Source organism: Nerophis lumbriciformis, linkage group LG03, assembly GCF_033978685.3.
Source record: "Nerophis lumbriciformis linkage group LG03, RoL_Nlum_v2.1, whole genome shotgun sequence".
NCBI lineage: Eukaryota > Metazoa > Chordata > Actinopteri > Syngnathiformes > Syngnathidae > Nerophis > Nerophis lumbriciformis.
The window spans coordinates 57,165,001-57,183,849 of NC_084550.2; the positions used below are offsets into that span (position 1 = coordinate 57,165,001).

The 18,849-nt window shown below is 38.2% G+C and overlaps 1 protein-coding gene across 2 annotated transcripts in view; it reads left to right on the top strand.

The window, feature by feature from the left end:
* eya2 (EYA transcriptional coactivator and phosphatase 2) overlaps positions 1 to 18,849 on the top strand; it is a 104,626-nt gene that overhangs the window by 83,782 nt on the left and 1,995 nt on the right. For both annotated transcript variants that reach the window (XM_061939871.2, XM_061939878.2), the window contains 5 exons: positions 2,226 to 2,284; positions 4,507 to 4,667; positions 8,880 to 8,994; positions 12,291 to 12,412; positions 12,522 to 12,622. In XM_061939871.2, coding sequence (XP_061795855.1) covers positions 2,226 to 2,284; positions 4,507 to 4,667; positions 8,880 to 8,994; positions 12,291 to 12,412; positions 12,522 to 12,622 — 558 coding nt within the window. The remainder of the gene's footprint in view (positions 1 to 2,225; positions 2,285 to 4,506; positions 4,668 to 8,879; positions 8,995 to 12,290; positions 12,413 to 12,521; positions 12,623 to 18,849) is intronic.

Sequence of the window (18,849 nt, forward strand, 5' to 3'; positions counted from 1 at the left end):
TGTCTCTTTTATCCGATTATAATAATCGACAGATTAATCGATTATCAAATTAGTTGTTAGTTGCAATCCCTACTCCGGAGTATAAGTCGCTCCGGAGTATAAGTCGCTCCGGAGTATAAGCCGCACCGGCCGAAAATGCATAATAAAGAAGGAAAAAAACATATATAAGTCGCACTGGGGAAACTATGAAAAAAAACTGCGACTTATAGTCCGAAAAATACGGTATTTATAAAATTGTACACTGGAAAAATTTGAATTGAAAGTCGCCAGGATTTTATTGTAAAAAAAAAACAAAAAACAATGGTGTTGTTTTTCCATTAATAGTAAAATGCTGTAAAAAAAACACAAAAAAAAAAACACTGTATACTTTGCTGTAAAATTCTAAGCTGCCAGTTTTTTTAACCGTAAAATCTACACATTTTTTTATGGTGTATGTGAAAATAATATATAATCATCAAATGTATACTGCATGATCAATCCTTTATAGTCATATATTATTTACTGTTCAAGGCGCCCTCTTACTGCGGTGTGGCCCTCAATGAAAACGAGTTTGACACCCCTGTTTTACATGTATATAAATGTTCTTAAATAGAACCAAAACTGCAAGATTACCACCTTATATAACTCCTATATTATTAAATACACTCAGTCGCAACATATACTCCGTCACTAATTAATCAGATCATTTTAAAATCAAACACAAGGAGGCCTTTTTTTCCGTATACCATATTTTTTTTTCATAGTTTGGCCGGGGGTGCGACTTATACTCAGGAGCGACTTATGTGTGAAATTATTAACACATTAGCGTAAAATATCAAATAATATTATTTAGCTCATTCACGTAAGAGACTAGACGTATAAGATTTCATGGGATTTAGCGATTAGGAGTGACAGATTGTTTGGTAAACGTATAGCATGTTCTATATGTTATAGTTATTTGAATGACTCTTACCATAATATGTTACGTTAACATACCAGTTGGTTATTTATGCCTCATATAACGTACACTTATTCAGCCTGTTGTTCACTATTCTTTATCTATTTTAAATTGCCTTTCAAATGTCTATTCTTGGTTTTGGGTTTTATCAAATAAATTCCCCCAAAAATGCGACTTATATATGTTTTTTTCCTTCTTTATTATGCATTTTCGGCCGGTGCGACTTATACTCCGGAGCGACTTATACTCCAAAAAATACAGTAGTGACTGCTATGATAAGCAGTGATTAAAGTTAAAATTAAAGTACCAATGATTGTCTCACACACACACTAGGTGTGGCGAAATTATTCTCTGCATTTGACCCATCACCCTTTATCACCCCCTGGGAGGTGAGGGGAGCAGTGGGCAGCAGCGGTGGCCACGCCCGGGAATCATTTTTGGTGATTTAACCCCCAATTCCAACCCTTGATGCTGAGTGCCAAGCAGGTCCCATTTTTATAGTATTTGGTATGACTCGGCCGGGGTTTGAACTCACAACCTACCAATCTGTGCATATATATCCTTTTTTTTTTTTTCTTTTATTCCATATTTTTATTATTACAGCTTTTGCCATGTACACTCACAGGCCATTTTATTACTCCTGCACACTCTAACTAGATTCTTTGTGTTTTATGTGTTTTTATTGACACCGTCAGGGAGGTGTACATTTGTTCTTTTTAAATTTCGTAAAAAAAGTACTGAACCAATGCTATAAAAGTATGAAAAAAATCCATTAAATGTTGCTAATTGAGTTTTTTTTTTCTTTTTCATTTTCTATGTCTTTGTTTTACATGTTTATACATGTTGTTAAATGGAACCAAAGATACAAGATTGCCACCTTTATCATTCCTAAATTGTTAAGTCCCAACATACTCAGTCTCTAACTAATCAGATCATTTTAAAATCAAACACAAGGAGGCCTTGTTTTTCATCTATGATAAGCAGTGATCATAAGCATCCTATTTTTTTTTTCTTTTATTCCATATTTTTATTATTACAGCTGGGAATCTTTTGCCATGTACACTCACGGGCCATTTTATTAGGTACTCCTGCACAATCTCACTATAGGTTCTTTGTGGTTTTATGTGTTTTCAGTTCATTTTAGATTTCGTTAAAAATACTGAACCAATATTAAAAAAGTATTTTTTTGTCTTGCAAATTAGTACCCATTTTTCACCGTAATAAAAAAGGTGATTTTATACATTTTTCTCCTAAATCTCAAATGTGACTTTCCTACTTTGTGTGGCAGGAATGTGACCAGGTTCATATCGACGACGTGGCGTCAGACGATAATGGACAGGACTTGAGGTAAAAATGTGGATTTTTTTGGACATTTTCAGTTTATTTGAATGATTTTATGCTGACAGAGCTTTATTTGTACACACTTGACCTCCTCCATAGCCTACGACCAAGCTCTGCAGCAAGACAATGTAAAGCTTAGAGTGCCCCCGTGTGGACAACTGAGGAAATTACATATGAACTTTTTTTTAAATCTGCTCCAACAGCCTGGGGGAAATTTGTGGCCCACCGCATGTTTTTTTCTGTAGTTAAAAATTAAATTACACAAACAAATTAAATAAAAAATAAAAAATACAGCTTTTTTTTAGCATTCATAACAAAAAATTGGAGTAGCCCCCATATTCTTAGATTTTTCAGCATGCAGGATTGTATGGAAAAAAGTTAGAAAAAGTGTGGACGCCACTGGCGTTGTTAGGCCTATTTTAGGGGGGCTCGAGCCCCCCTAAAATATTCTTAAGCCCCCCCTAAATAATTTGGTGTTTTTTTGTTTTTTTTTACAAATAAATGCCGACATATTCATTATAAAGTGGCCCAAATATGAGTTTAAATAAATAATCATATAACCTGTTATTATTCACTCAGTTTCCCCTCACTTCGTAGCGTAAGGTAGAGAGCCCCTTTCGTGCGTCGGTATCCAATCCATTCCACTTGTTCATATAGAAAATGCCCACATCACTCGAATTCCAGCCCGCATTTTCTCTGCGACCTTGCTTGCGGTCCTGCAGGTGTACAAAGCACATTATCTTCCTTTACAATGAGTGAAGCTGCACAAAACCTTGTGTGTGCAATTGTAAATCATTTATTTTTTAAGTTTGGTGTTTCTTGTAGAATCTAAATAAAGTAATATATATAAGCCTATTGTTAAAATAATGAAAAAAAACATCATTAAATATATTTGCTTTATTGTATTGTTACATTAATAGCTGTTTTATTATTATAGAATGGCTTGTTAAACATTTAATAGGATTTTCAGAGGGAGGAAAAACCAAGACATTTAATATAAAATGTAAAATGAATAAATACATAAAAAGAAAAAGAAAATATATGGTTAAAAGCCATCGTCCCGGGGAGCATTTCATTTCGTCCCGTGCATTTAAAAAAAAAAATGATAATAACAATGAATAATTTCTAAGTCTTTGTTAGCCATTTGTGAAGTTTTGTGCTCGTGCGTAACATTCGCTCGCATGCTGTGCATCTCCTGGGGGCAAAAATAATTAAAAGCTAGTGACGCCCCTGGTGGACGCCCCTGTTCTATAACTCAGTGTTTTTCAACCACTGTGCCGCGACACTAGTGTCGTGAGATACAGTCTGGTGTGCCAAGGGAGATGATCTAATTTGGGTTTAAAATATTTTTTGCAAACCAGTAATTATAGTCTGCAAATGATGTCTTGTTGTTGAGTGTCGGTGCTGTCTGGAGCTCGGCAGAGTAACCGTGTAATACTCTTTCATATCAGTAGGTGGCAGCAAGTAGCTAATTGCTTTGTAGATGTCGTAAACAGCGGGAGGCAGTGTGCAGGTAAAAAGGTGTCTAATGCTTAAACCAAAAATAACCTGTCTGACAAGCCTGTAAATGTGTTGGTCATGTATGATGTCTTTTTGTTATTTTTGAGATGAGTGAGAAAAGATGAGTGCCCCGAAGAAAAGGCATTGAAGCTTAGGAATGGCTATGCAGAACAAAACTAAAACTGAACTGGCTACAAAGTAAACAAAAACAGAATGCTGGACGACAGCAAAGACTTACTGCAGAGCAAAGACGGCGTCCACAATGTACATCCGAACATGACATGACAATCAACAATGTCCCCCACAAAGAAGGATAAAAACAACCGAAATATTCTTGATTGCTAAAACAAAGTAGATGCGGGGAATATCGCTCATAGGAAGACATGAAACTGCTACAGGAAAATACCAAAAAAAGAGAAAAAGCCACCAAAATGAGCGCAAGACAAGAACTAAAACACTACACACAGGAAAACAGCAAAAATAAGTCAATGTGTGATGTGACAGGTGGTGACAGTACACCTACTTTGAGACAAGAGCTATATTGATGCATGCTTGGTTATGCTTTAAAGTCATATCCAACAATTGCGACTTTTTACTGTCAACTGAGTTTCGTTTTTTAATGATTTCTGCTGGTGGTGTGCCTCCGGATTCTTTCAACGCGAAATATTTCCCTTGGCTCAAAAAAGGTTGACAAACACTGATATAACTTGTGATTGTGATTCCTGCAGCACGTACAATTTCCTGACCGACGGCTTCCAGAGCCCAGCGGGGGCCGGCTCATTGTGTCTAGGCTCGGGGGTCCATGGCGGGGTGGACTGGATGAGGAAGCTGGCTTTCCGATACCGGAGGGTCAAGGAGATTTACAACACTTACAAGAATAATGTCGGGGGTAAGTGTGTGTACTGTGTGAAAGTGTGGGTATATTGGAGTAAATTCTTTATTGGCCGGGGAAAAAAAGTATCATGCTAATGCACGTAGACTTAAGTCTGGGGTGTCAAACTTACGGCCAGTGGGCCATATCAGCATACTTGCCAACCCTCCCGGATTTTCCGGGAGACTCCCGAAATTCAGCGCCTCTCCCGAAAACCTCCCGGGACAAATTTTCTCCCGAAAATCTCCCGAAATTCAGGCGGACTCAGGTCCTCCACAATATAAAAAAGCGTAGATGAGTGTTATGTGTGTGTGTATATGTGTAAATAAATGAACACTGAAATTCAAGTATTTATTTTATATATATATATATATATATATATATATATATATATATATATATATATATATATATAACAAAATATATATATATATATATATATATATATATATATATATATATATATATATATATATATGTATGTGTGGGGAAAAAATCACAAGACTATTTCATCTCTACAGGCCTGTTTCATGAGGGGGGGTACCCTCAATCATCAGGAGATTTTAATGGGAGCATTCACATACCATGGTTTATATAGGGCACAGAGTGGGTGGGTACAGGCTGGCGTAGGGGCGTGGTGATTGGCTCATGTGTTACCTAGGAGGTGTTTCCGTCTGTGGCGGCATGCTGTTACAATTTCGCTGCGCTTGTTGAGGGATGACAGGTCTGGACGGTAAATAATAAACAGTTTCTCTTTCAAGCATAGGTTGCATCTTTTATTACCACTATTGTAAGGTGTGCTGGATGCAAGAATTTGCCATGTTATTGAATATTCAACATTATTGTCTTTGAGGTCCCAAATGTGTTTGCTGAGTTCTGTGGTATTTCGCAGGTTTTTGTTCCTGAAAGAAGCCTTGTGATTGTTCCATCTGGTTTTGAATTCTCCCTCGGTTAATCCTACATATGTGTCGGATGTGTTAATGTCCTTGCGTATTACCTTAGATTGGTAGACAACTGATGTTTGTAAGCACCCCCCGTTGAGAGGGCAATCAGGTTTCTTTCGACAGTTACAGCCTTTGTTGGTTTTGGAGTCGCTCTGTCCGGGGGCCGACGGCTCATTTGCAATTGTTTTGTTGTGGTTTGAGATGATTTGTCGTATATTACGTCTCAACTAACATTGGACACAAATTCCTCAATCTGATCGACAAACACTTTCCCAAAGACAACACCCTAAGAAAAGTATTCAACAAGAACAACATTAAATTGAGCTACAGCTGCATGAACAATATACGACAAATCATCTCAAACCACAACAAAACAATTGCAAATGAGCCGTCGGCCCCCGGACAGAGCGACTCCAAAACCAACAAAGGCTGTAACTGTCGAAAGAAACCTGATTGCCCTCTCAACGGGGGGTGCTTACAAACATCAGTTGTCTACCAATCTAAGGTAATACGCAAGGACATTAACACATCCGACACATATGTAGGATTAACCGAGGGAGAATTCAAAACCAGATGGAACAATCACAAGGCTTCTTTCAGGAACCAAAACCTGCGGAATACCACAGAACTCAGCAAACACATTTGGGACCTCAAAGACAATAATGTTGAATATTCAATAACACGGCAAATTCTTGCATCCAGCACACCTTACAATAGTGGTAATAAAAGATGCAACCTATGCTTGAAAGAGAAACGGTTTATTATTTACCGTCCAGACCTGTCACCCCTCAACAAGCGCAGTGAAATTGTAACAGCATGCCGCCACAGACGGAAACACCTCCTAGGTAACACATGAGCCAATCACCACGCCCCTATGCCAGCCTGTACCCACCCACTCTGTGCCCTATATAAACCATGGTATGTGAATGCTCCCATTAAAATCTCCTGATGATTGAGGGTACCCCCCCTCATGAAACAGGCCTGTAGAGATGAAATAGTCTTGTGATTTTTTTCCCACACATACATATATTGCGCTCTACTACGGTATCGAGCACTATTTTTTGGATAACCTTATTAAGACATATATATATATATATATATATATATATATATATATATATATATATATATATAAATAATAAAATAAATATATATATATATATATATATATATATATATATATATAGCTAGAATTCACTGAACGTCAAGTATTTCTTATATATATATATATATATATATATATATATATATATATATATATATATATATATGAAATACTTGACTTGGTGAATTCTAGCTGTAAATATACTCCTCCCCTTTTAGCCACGCCCCCAACCACGCCCCCGTCCCACCCCGACCACGCCCACCCCCTCCCCCCACCTCCCGAAATCGGAGGTCTCAAGGTTGGCAAGTATGCATATCAGGCCTGCAATGAGCTGGAATTTGTTTTATTGAAAGAAACTGCAGTTCTAAATGTGTCCACTGGATGTTGCAATAGCCATCCATCCATCCATTTTCTACCGCTTGTCCCTTTTGGGGTCGCGGGGGCTGCTGGAGCCTATCTCAGCTGCATTCGGGCGGAAGGCGGTGTACACCCTGGACAAGTCGCCACCTCATCACAGGGCCAACACAGATAGACAGACAACATTCACACTCACATTCACACACTAGGGCCAATTTCTTTTTTTTTTTAGTGTTGCCAATCAACCTATCGCAATTTTTAATATTTTTTTGCAATAGCAATTTGAATGCAACCCACATGACACTTTTTAAAGATGAAGTGTCAGCTGACTTTAAGCACCCTGCTACTCCAATCAGCGCAGGTGCAAGCAATCAGCTGCGGCTGGCAGCAGATGGCGGCAGACTGATGCGGTATCAATGCACAATACCTTCTTTCCTTGTGAATTATCCTATCAAAGGGTAAAATTAAAAAAAAAGGGTAAGGTGCAAAGACTTAACCTCTTAAGGCCCAAGCTGTTTGTTTACATGCTTTTTTTTTATTTCTCTTTGTTATTTGGGCTTATTGGACCCTAATTAGAATAAAAACTAAGAATCATCTTTTGATATGATGTACTTAGTCCATAAGTAACAAACGTGTACTTCATGTTCAGTGACTTATTTTTACACTTTTTTTTCCAAATTCCATTGTATGTTATACTCTTCTGACACCACCAGATGGCAGTATAAGTGTCCACATAAGGGCCATAAGACCCCAATTCAGCAGTGTACACAATTTTGGAAAAACTGCAATCTAAGTAAGATTAAATATCTCAAATAAGGGTGATATTTGCTTATTTCCTGTCTGATAAGATAATCACTAAGCAGAGTGTTTTACTTGTTTTAAGTGTTTTGGTCCTAAATGATCTCAGTAAGATATTACAGCTTGTTGCTGAGATTTGATGACCTATATTGAGTAAAACATGCTTGAAACTAGAATATCAACTGTTGCAAAGCTGTGTCATCAACACTCACACGTATAAAACTACTTTTTTAAAGTAATCATTTCTTATTTCAAGCATGTAAAAAAAAAATCATGACTTTGACACAATTGTGTCTCATATTAAAACAGATGGACTTTTGCTGTTTTATTTTCAATGGAACAATAGAAAATACGTACTCATATAGTAGTACAGTTGTTCGTTATTTTAAGGTATTTTTGGGTTCATTGAGGTTAGCTAAATTTACTTGTTTTGGAAAGTCTTGACAAGCCAAATGTTCTTGTTCTATTTGCAGTTAATTTTGCTTAGTTCAAATAAAATACCCCTCATTTTTGTATTTTTTTTTGTGCTATTGAACACTGACTTTTTGCAGTGTAAAAGGTGCTGTCCACACATGTGGCCACTAAGGCCTTTAGAGGTTAAGTCAACATGACCATCATCTTCGTAGTTAGCTGAAAGCGAGTTGCACACCGTGAACTCCATTGTAAAAATGTGTGCTTAAGGTTTAATGCCTTTGTAAATACACTGAGATTGTTTTTTTAAACTGCAGCAATTCTTTTCCTCAGTATTTTCAACTAACTTGAAGTGTTTTGCCAAGAGAATTATTTGTAAAATGTACATTTTCATAGTGTGCTTGTTCTATTTTTGATCAAAGCAAAACAAAGAAAACAATCGGAAGTTGTTTTTATTTTTAAATTGTTACGTAATGATTTTACCAGTCCGGCCCACGTGGGAATAGATTTTCCTCCTTGCGGCCCCTGAGCTAAAATGAGTTTGACACCCCTGACTTAAGTCCATCAAAGGTGTATTTGATGATTACCATGCTAATGCTGCCCCCTGGTGGACAGGTCTGCTGGGCAGCCCTAAGCGGGAGGAGTGGCTGCAGCTGAGGAGGGAGATGGAGGTCCTCACTGACCTGTGGCTGACCCAAGCTCTCAAAGCTCTGGCCCTCATTAGCACCAGGTTAGTCCATCATCTCATCTCCCGTAAAAATGCTCTAATTATAGGCGAGGCGTTTATTTACCTAACAAAATAAGGGACAATGTTACATCTGACATGAGAACACCGGATTTCTTAGCTTTAGTAATTATTTGGAGAGCATGAGAAAGTGTTAAAAGGTCATTTATTGACAAGTATATTGCACAACACAGCAGCAACAGAACCAATGTTGTAAATCAGTGAGGAACAAACTGCTGAGTTCATTTGTAAAGATAGATAGATAGATAGATAGATAGATAGATAGATAGATAGATAGATAGATAGATAGATAGATAGATAGATAGATAGATAGATAGATAGATAGATAGATAGATAGATAGATAGATAGATAGATAGATAGATAGATAGATAGATAGATAGATAGATAGATAGATAGATAGATAGATAGATAGATAGATAGATAGATAGATAGATAGGTCATTATTGTCATTGCACAAGTACAACGAAACGTTGTTTTCAGCACAAACCCGTTCAAGATTAGACAAACAAACAGTGTACAGGGTTACAGAACAGGAACGCTGATGGGTCGCCAGGAAGGCGCCCCGTAAAAGATGGGAAAAAGGTAAAACGCTGGGGAAGGGTGAGTTAAAAAATACAATCTAGACTGGGCTCCTAAGGGGGCCCAGTCTGGAGTGGGGGAAAAAAACCTCCATAGCAAAGCACATATACATATTACAACGTACATCTCGAGATATCTCGCAACAGAGGGGAGGGAGTGCGGGGTCATGATGGTTGGCCGCAGCTCTCAGGCGCTGACCATCCTTTCATCACCCCTATGGGATTTGCATCGAGGGCATTGGGTTGGCTGGGGGTGGGGGTGTATGTGTGGCGTATATTTTTTTGGATGCATGTTTGTGTGTAAGCCTAAACAACAGTCTAACACGGCCGAGTGGCGCAAATACTGCATTTTAAAGCGCTTGCAAAGGCAGATAAAGCGCCATTCTCTACTGCCATCTTGTGGGGTTAAATAGAACTACGTCAGGAGGTTGCCTTAAATCAGGGGTCGGCAACCCAAAATGTTGAAAGAGCCATATTGGACCAAAAATAGCACAAACAAAATCTGTCTGGAGCCGCAAAAAATTAAAAAGCCTTATATAAGTGTTATAATGAAGGCAACACATGATGTCTGTATTAGCCTACTATCAAATGCTGACGCAAATTTTCGTTGACGGAAATGTTGCATTTGAATTTTTATTCTACACATTTTTGCAACATTGGAAATCATTAGTGAAATGGAGGCTTCTCACAGGGTGAGATAACTTCTGGAAATTACTGGCTTATACCGTATTTTTCGGAGTATAAATCGCTCCTGAGTAGGGCTGCAACAACTAATCGATTAAATCGATTAAAATCGATTATAAAAATAGTTGGCGATTAATTTAGTCATCGATTCATTGGATCTATGCTATGCGCGCAGAGGCTACTTTTTATTTTATTTTATTTTATTATTTTTTTATAAACCTTTCTTTATAAACTGCAACATTTACAAACAGCTGAGAAACAATAATCCAAATAAGTATGGTGCCAGTATGCTGGGGGTTTTTTTCAATAAAATACTGGAAAGGATAGAAATGTAGTTTGTCTCTTTTATCCGATTATAATAATCGACAGATTAATCGATTATCAAATTAGTTGTTAGTTGCAGCCCTACTCCAGAGTATACGTCGCTCCGGAGTATAAATCGCACCGGCCGAAAATGCATAATAAAGAAGGAAAAAAACATATATAAGTCGCACTGGAGTATAAGTCGCATTTTTGGGGGAAATACCAAGTACAGGAGCGTATCTAGTTGATACTACTATGTTTACGTCGATATTTTTTGGCATCACAACATCTTCTTTCGGTTTTTTTTTATTTATATTATAATTATAAACTCAGGAAATATGTCCCTAACAAATGAGGACTTTGAATATGACCAATGTATGATCCTGTAATGACTTGGTATCGGATTGATACCTAAATGTGTGGTATTATCCAAAACTAATGCAAAGTATCAAACAACAGAAGAATAAGTGATTATTACATTTTAACAGAAGTGTAGATAGAACATGTTAAAAGAGAAAGTAAGCAGATATTAACAGTAAATGAACAACTAAATGAATAATTCATTTTCTACCACTTTTCCTTAATATTTTTTTACTAAATAATAGAATGATAAATGACACAATATGTTACTGCATATGTCAGCAGCTAAATTAGAAGCCTTTGTTTGTTTACTTACTACTAAAAGAAAAGTTGTCTTGTATGTTCACTATTTTATTTAAATACAAACTTGCAATAAGAAACATACGTTTAATGTACCCTAAGATTATTTTGTTAAAATAAAGCCAATAATGCAATTTTTTGTGGTGCCTTTATTTAGAAAAGTATCGAAAAGTACCGAAAAGTATCAAAATAATTTTAGTACCGGTACCAAAATATTGGTATCGGGACAACACGACCGTATTTTTCGGAGTATAAGTCGCACCGGCCGAAAATGCATAATAAAGAAGGAAAAAAACATATATAAGTCGCATTTTTGGGGGAATTTATTTGATAAAAGCCAACACCAAGAATAGACATTTGAAAGGCAATTTAAAATAAATAAAGAATAGTGAACAACAGGCTGAATAAGTGTACGTTATATGAGGCATAAATAACCAACTGAGAAGGTGCCTGGTATGTTAACGTAACATATTATGGTAAGAGTCATTCAAATAACTATAACATATAGAACATGCTATACGTTTACCAAACAATCTGTCACTCGTAATCGCTAAATCCCATGAAATCTTATACGTCTAGTCTCTTACGTGAATGAGCTAAATAATATTATTTGATATTTTACGCTAATGGGTTAATAATTTCACACATAAGTCGCTCCTGAGTATAAGTCGCACCCCCGGCCAAACTATGAAATAAACTGCGACTTATAGTAGGATGCGCCCCCCAAGTCAAAAAGTTTGAACACCCCTATCCTATCTTAACACGGCACATCTGCAAACAATTGCTATAGTGACATCCAGTGGACACATTTAGAATTGCCCTTTCATTCAAATATTTTAGCTCATTTTTTTATACTTAGCAAACTCATCTCGAAGAAACCAGTTTTCTACGTTCGACACCCCTGGTTTAAACCGTCAAGACGTTGCTTGTTACTAAAGGTATGATGACAGGCGCTTTTATTGTTTAACTGCTATGAGTAAAGGTAGAATAAGTCATTGTTTTACTGCTATTCACAAAGGTAGAATAAGTTATTTTTTTACACTTGTCTCATGCAGGCCTAACTGTGTGAACGTGTTGGTGACCACCACACAGCTCATCCCCGCCCTCTCTAAAGTCCTTCTGTACGGTTTGGGAGCAGCCTTCCCCATAGAGAACATCTACAGCGCCACCAAGATCGGTAAACATGGGAGGGGAAAAAAAAAAGAAAAAAAGATGCCACTCAAAATGTGTTGCTTCCATTATTAAAAGTATGTTTGTTAAAAATGGTGGATGTTGACGTTGTGCAGGCAAAGAGAGCTGCTTCGAGCGCATCTCGCAGAGGTTTGGAAGGAGAGCCGTCTACGTGGTGGTCGGGGACGGGGCCGAAGAGGAGGCGGTGGCTAAGAAGGTAACTTTAAAAGAGTACAGTAATAACTGTGTCACAAGGATCACACTGCACCGGCCCTTTAAGAGACAAAATAGCCTGGATGCACCAAAACCAACACTAGCGCCACCTATGCACACATATACATATTGCACACCAAATGATTGCAATATGGTCAAATGATTAAAAAAATAGGTGTAACTTAGAGATGTCCGATATTATCGGCAGATAAATGCTTCAAAATGTAATATCGGAAATTATTGGTATCAAAAAGGAAAATGTATGACTTTTTAAACTTTTAAACTGTACGGAGTGGTACACGGACGTAGGGAGAAGCACAGAGCGCCAATAAAACTTAAAGGCACTGCCTTTGTGTGCCGGCCCAATCACATAATATCTACAGCTTTTCACACACACAAATGAATGCAATTCCTACTTGGTCAGCAGCCATACAGGTCACACTGAGGGTGGCCGTATAAACAACTTTAACACTGTTACAAATATGCGCCACACTGTGAACCCACACCAAACAAGAATGACAAACACATTTCGGGAGAACATCCGCACCGTAACACAACATAAACACAACAGAACAAATACCCAGAAGCCCTTGCAGCACTAACTCTTCCGGGACGCTACAATATACACCCCCTGCTACCCCCTACCCCTCCCCCACAATTCCTACTTGGTCAATAGCCATACAGGTCACACTGAGGGTGGCCGTATAAACAACTTTAACACTGTTACAAATATGCGCCACACTGTGAACCCACGCCAAACAAGAATGACAAACACCTTTCGGGAGAACATCCGCACCGTAACACAACACAACAAATACCCAGAACCCCTTGCAGCACTAACTCTTCCGGGACGCTACAATATACACCCCCTGCTGCCCTCTACCCCTCTCCTACCTCAACCCTGCCCCGCTCCAACTCCGCCCACCTCAACCTCCTCATGCTCTCTCGGGGAGAGCATGTCCCAAATTCCAAGCTGCTGTTTTGAGGCATGTTAAAAAAATAATGCACTTTGTGACTTAAATAATAAATATGGCAGTGCCATGTTGGCATTTTTTTCCATAACAAAATTAGGCATAATAATGTGTTAATTCCACGACTGTATATATCAGTATCGGTTGATATCGGAATCGGTAATTAAGAGTTGGACAATATCAGATATCGGCAAAAAAGCCATTATCTCTAGTGTAACTATTTGATTACTTTTAAGTCAACCTTTATTTTTCACGTTTAAAAAATGTAGCCCTGGCGTCACTCTTTTGAGTACAATCTCATAGTTTAATCACTATTTTTTTTACATACTCTCATAACCCATTTGACCTAAAAAATAAAAAATAAAAAATAAAAAAGCACACACAAAATGTAAGAATTAAAAATATTTTTTACTGTAAAATATTTTTTATAAATTAGAGTGGATATATAAAGTGTAAATGTGGAAAACGTATGCAGGGATTTAGTGAAATTGTAGCTGTCTGTGGATGTTCTCATTGAAATAGTAGACTACAACTAGAAAATTCCTGCGAAAAATTTTGATGGGCCTGCTATCTGTGCCCTGGACCTCCGGCCCGGGGGGTCGCCGGAAGCCGCCGTACTTATTAGATGGTGCCGAGTGTCTGAATCCGGAAGTTTTAGGTGTAACGGAAAAAAATTGGCCACAGAGCTAGCCTAAATAAAGAGTATGTTTACATAAAAATGCTAGTGTGCTAATGATAGCATGATTAAAATAGCCGTACCTGGTCAATTGGCCCATTTTTGGTTTTGTCCGTGAATGGCGTTGCCATGGTAACACGAAATGTTCCCCAATTTAGACTTCCGCCATCGGCGCGAACAGCGCCTTTAGAATAGAATAGAATGCCTTTTATCGTCACTATACGCAGGCACAATGAGATTAAAAGCAACTCCGGTATCAGTGCGACAGTCTATAAATATGCAAAACATAGGGAGGAAAGAAAAAGAAAAATAGTGCAGAAGGCGGTAAGGTGCACAGTCCAGTCCTGAGAACATATATGTGGGGGTTCGTTGGCCGGTTCGTTGCGGTAAGAGAAAAGTGTTGGAACTATAATAATAATATTAATAAAGTTTGAAGTATGAGCAATACAGTGACGTGCGGTGAGGTTGATGGCTGGTGAGGCACTGACTTCATCACAGTCAGATTTACAAACATATGAACCCTAAAGAGTATCTTATTCACCATTTGATTGGCAGCAGTTAACGGGTTATGTTTAAAAGCTCATACCAGCATTCTTCCCTGCTTGCCGCTCAGCATCAAGGGTTGGAATTGGGGGTTAAATCACCAAAAATTATTCCCGGGCGCGGCGCCACTGCTGCCCACTGCTCCCCTCACCTCCCAGGGGGTGAACAAGGGGATGGGTCAAATGCAGAGGACAAATTTCACCACACCTAGTGTGTGTGTGACAATCATTGGTACTTTAACTTAACTTTAACTTTACACATACAAACTGTAGCACACAAAAAAGCACATTTAATAAAAAAAACGTTATTATGGTCTTACCTTTACTTATAAGTGCGCCGCTGTTGTGCTGATTAATGCACCCCCTGACGGGAGTGTTATATCAACTAAGCCCTCACTTCAACTTTCCACGTGCAAGATTGAATCTATTTCAAAAAGTGTAACCGAGGGTTTATAAATGTCGCCTATACTGTATGAAACTACAAAATAACAAACACGGAGGCTCCAGTTTACACGAGGACCACTTTATTTACCTTCTTTCAAAAACTTCCGCTCCAGTCCACGTGTCAAAATTCCGCTCTTAGCGCCTTCAAAATAAGAGCTCAAGGCATATACTGTATAACAGCGCATAACAGGAACTTAACATCACAAAGAGGAAAGCCCATAAAAATAGGTTACAAAAGTTATTTAATAAGAAGCCAAAAAGTGCAAAAACAATAATGTTCGTATTGGAGGAGTTGTGAATTAGATACACCTGCAGTCTGCAGGCGTACCTAATGTTGTGGCCCAGCAGTCATTTACAACTCCTCCAACACGAACATTATTGTTTTTGCACTTTTTGGCTTCTTATGAAATAACTTTTTTAAATAGATTCAATCTTGCACGTGGAAAGTTTAAGTGTGGGCTTTAGTTGATATAACACTCCCATCAGGGGTTGCCGTGCATTCTACGGCGGGGGTGCAGGAGGCGGGATTACTGGAGCCTCAGCCAGTGCGTCTTTTGCAGCCGTTTTATGATCGCTCAGCACAAGAAATACTTTACACACATACAGTTGTTGACAAAATACACTGTACATTATATACCTCAGCTAACTAAACTATGGAAATGTATAATATAGTTCATATAGCAATACGGTCTCACTGCACAGCAGACCAGCAGTTAGCCGAGTCCGTCCATGTTGAGGCACTGAGTGACGTGCCTCGACTGGCTGCTGATCACCGCACCGTCTCTTCTCAGTATTTGAACGGCAAATGTGAAAATTCAGCGATTTTGAATAAAAAATAATCTAAAACTGGTGAAGTTAAATGGAAAATAACTTTATAGTATAATCACTGGATACATTTAACAATTTAATATATATTTTTTTCTTTTTAAATTTTTTTTCTTTCCATGATGGCAGGTGAGGCCCCGCCTCACCTGCCTCTAGTGACTGCACGTCACTGGAGCAATACTAACATGGGCTGCTTGCATTGTAGCAGACCCATAATAATTTGATTGATTGATTGAAACTTGTATTAGTAGATTGCACAGTACAGTACATATTCCGTACAATTGACCACTAAATGGTAACACCCCAATAAGTTTTTCCACTTCGGGGCCCACGTTAATCAATTCATGGTGGTAATAAAAGTTGAAGTATGAGCAATAATAATATGGGCTGCTTGCATTGCAAGTGCCCATTCACTGCTGCTTAGCAGCAAGTGAATGGGTGCTGGCATTGCAGCAGGCCCATAACTACTTACTTTTAAATCAGTTCTGTTTGTTTTTTTGCTATTTTTTGGAGTATATAATTTTAGACTTTTACCTGCACTTGTGTTTATTTTTCCAGCAAAGCAACTCTACTTTGACTTGAGTCGAACACTTGAAAATGACTTTAAACGATGTAGTTAAACGATGTAGTTAAACGATGTAGTTAAACGATGTAGTTAAACGCCGCGCCTGTGTGTGGCGCTGTAAGTAACAGAGGGTAAAGAAGGCACTGAGCATGCGGCACGAAAGATAACAAAATGGCTGTCAAAATATACAGCGACTGTTTGACTCATAGACATCTTATAAGTAGACGCAGCATGGAGCGCTACTGCCTACTGGCGCTGACGAGACGCGGGGCCGCCATCTTGGAGTGGTGATCCGCTCCACTCAGTGCAATTCATTTGGCAGGAACAATGAACTGTCAGCGCATTTAATTCATCTTACCTCACTGAATACCACTGATTTTCACGCCGTTTTTGTAATACGTGTAGCTGTGATGAAGGACACATGTTTTATTATTCATAGTTTGCTTAACAGTAATACAATATTCTTATATATATATATATATATATATATATATATATATATATATATATATATATATATATATAAAGTGACCAGACGTCCGAGATCAAAACTGGGAATAAAATCCTGTCAAGACTTGGACGTGGTTTGTTCTCCCGTGGTGCAAATGAACATTTGGACCAGACATGGCGTGAAGGTGAAGACATATTTAATTTTACTATAACAAAAAGAACAAACTAAAGGTGCGCACAAGGCGGAAGTACAAACTTGACAAATGAAACCAATACTTGCACGTGGGCAAAAAACTAAGGACATGAACAAAAGTCGCTAACTGTGGCATGAATCGAAAAAACTTACTTGGACAGGGCATGTAGAACGCAGAGGTAAACGGAGTGTGACAGGGGTATGTCACCAGAAAGATAAACTGAAAACAATGAACAGACATGATTAACGAAAACAGGTGCGTGACTCAAAACGTGAAACAGGTGCGTGACGTGACAGGTGAAAACTAATGGGTTGCTATGGTGACAAAAAAAGAGTGCACAATGAGTCCAAACGTGGAACAGGTGAAACTAATGGGTAATCATGGAAACAAGACAAGGGAGTGAAAAGCCAGAAACTAAAGAGTCCAATAACTAAACTAAACATGACTAAAACAAAACATGATTACACAGACATGACAAATCCCAGAGAAAGGGGAAAAAAACGGTCAGCTATTTTTAAATTGAAGGTTATATACATGATTAGGTTATATATACATGCGTATATCCTACATAAACAACGTATGAATACATTAGATATCTATATATCTTATAGACTGTATCTCTGTTTCTGCAGCAGCAGAGAGTTTATTCTGTCTTGACACTTTGTATTGATATGTTGTATTACATTCTTTCCTTAAATGATCATGTTTACAGTGATTGTTTTATATGTACTTTTTATGTATGTCGCATTGGATAAAATACTTAAACATAAACATATATAAACACCTGAAAGTCTTTATATCAGCTAAAACCACCAATCTGTTTCACTGGATTCAGAATAAAACCAAATTCTGTCTTACAATTTGTATCGTCATCATTTATTTCAACTTTATGTTATTCAAGTATGACATTTTTAAATTGAATTAATCTAATTGACAAGCAATTCTGTTATGGTCATGCTCTTGTTTGCTAGCGGCTACGATTTCAGTACTATTGAAGATCTTTGCTCCTTCTCAACTCTGTGGTAAGATTCTTTTCACAACCTTAAGAAAGTCAGTGACTTCACTATAAAAGTTGGTGACATTGTTATCACCAGGAAAGATGAGGTCACCTACCTAGGTTCCATTCTAGAGGCTAATCTTTCCTGTGATAAAATGGCAACCAAGGTAATCAAAAAGGTCAACCAACGAACGAGATTTCTCTATAGAATCTCCTCTCTGGTCAACAAAAGCACTATGAAGATTCTAGCGGGAACTCTCATTCAACCCTCTTTCGATTACGCATGCACCTCCTGGTACCCTAGTACCTCCAAAACCCTCAAATCTAGACTCCAAACATCCCAGAACAAGCTAGTCAGATTACTTCTAGACCTCCGCCCCAGATCACACCTCACTCCTACCCAGATCACACCTCACTCCTACCCACTTCTCCAAAGTGGGCTGGCTCGGGGTGGAGGACAGAGTAAAACATCTTGCACTGAGCCTGGTCTATAAAATCCGCTACACCTCCCTGATACCGAAGTACATGTCAAACTACTTCCTTAACGTAAATGACCGCCATAACCAC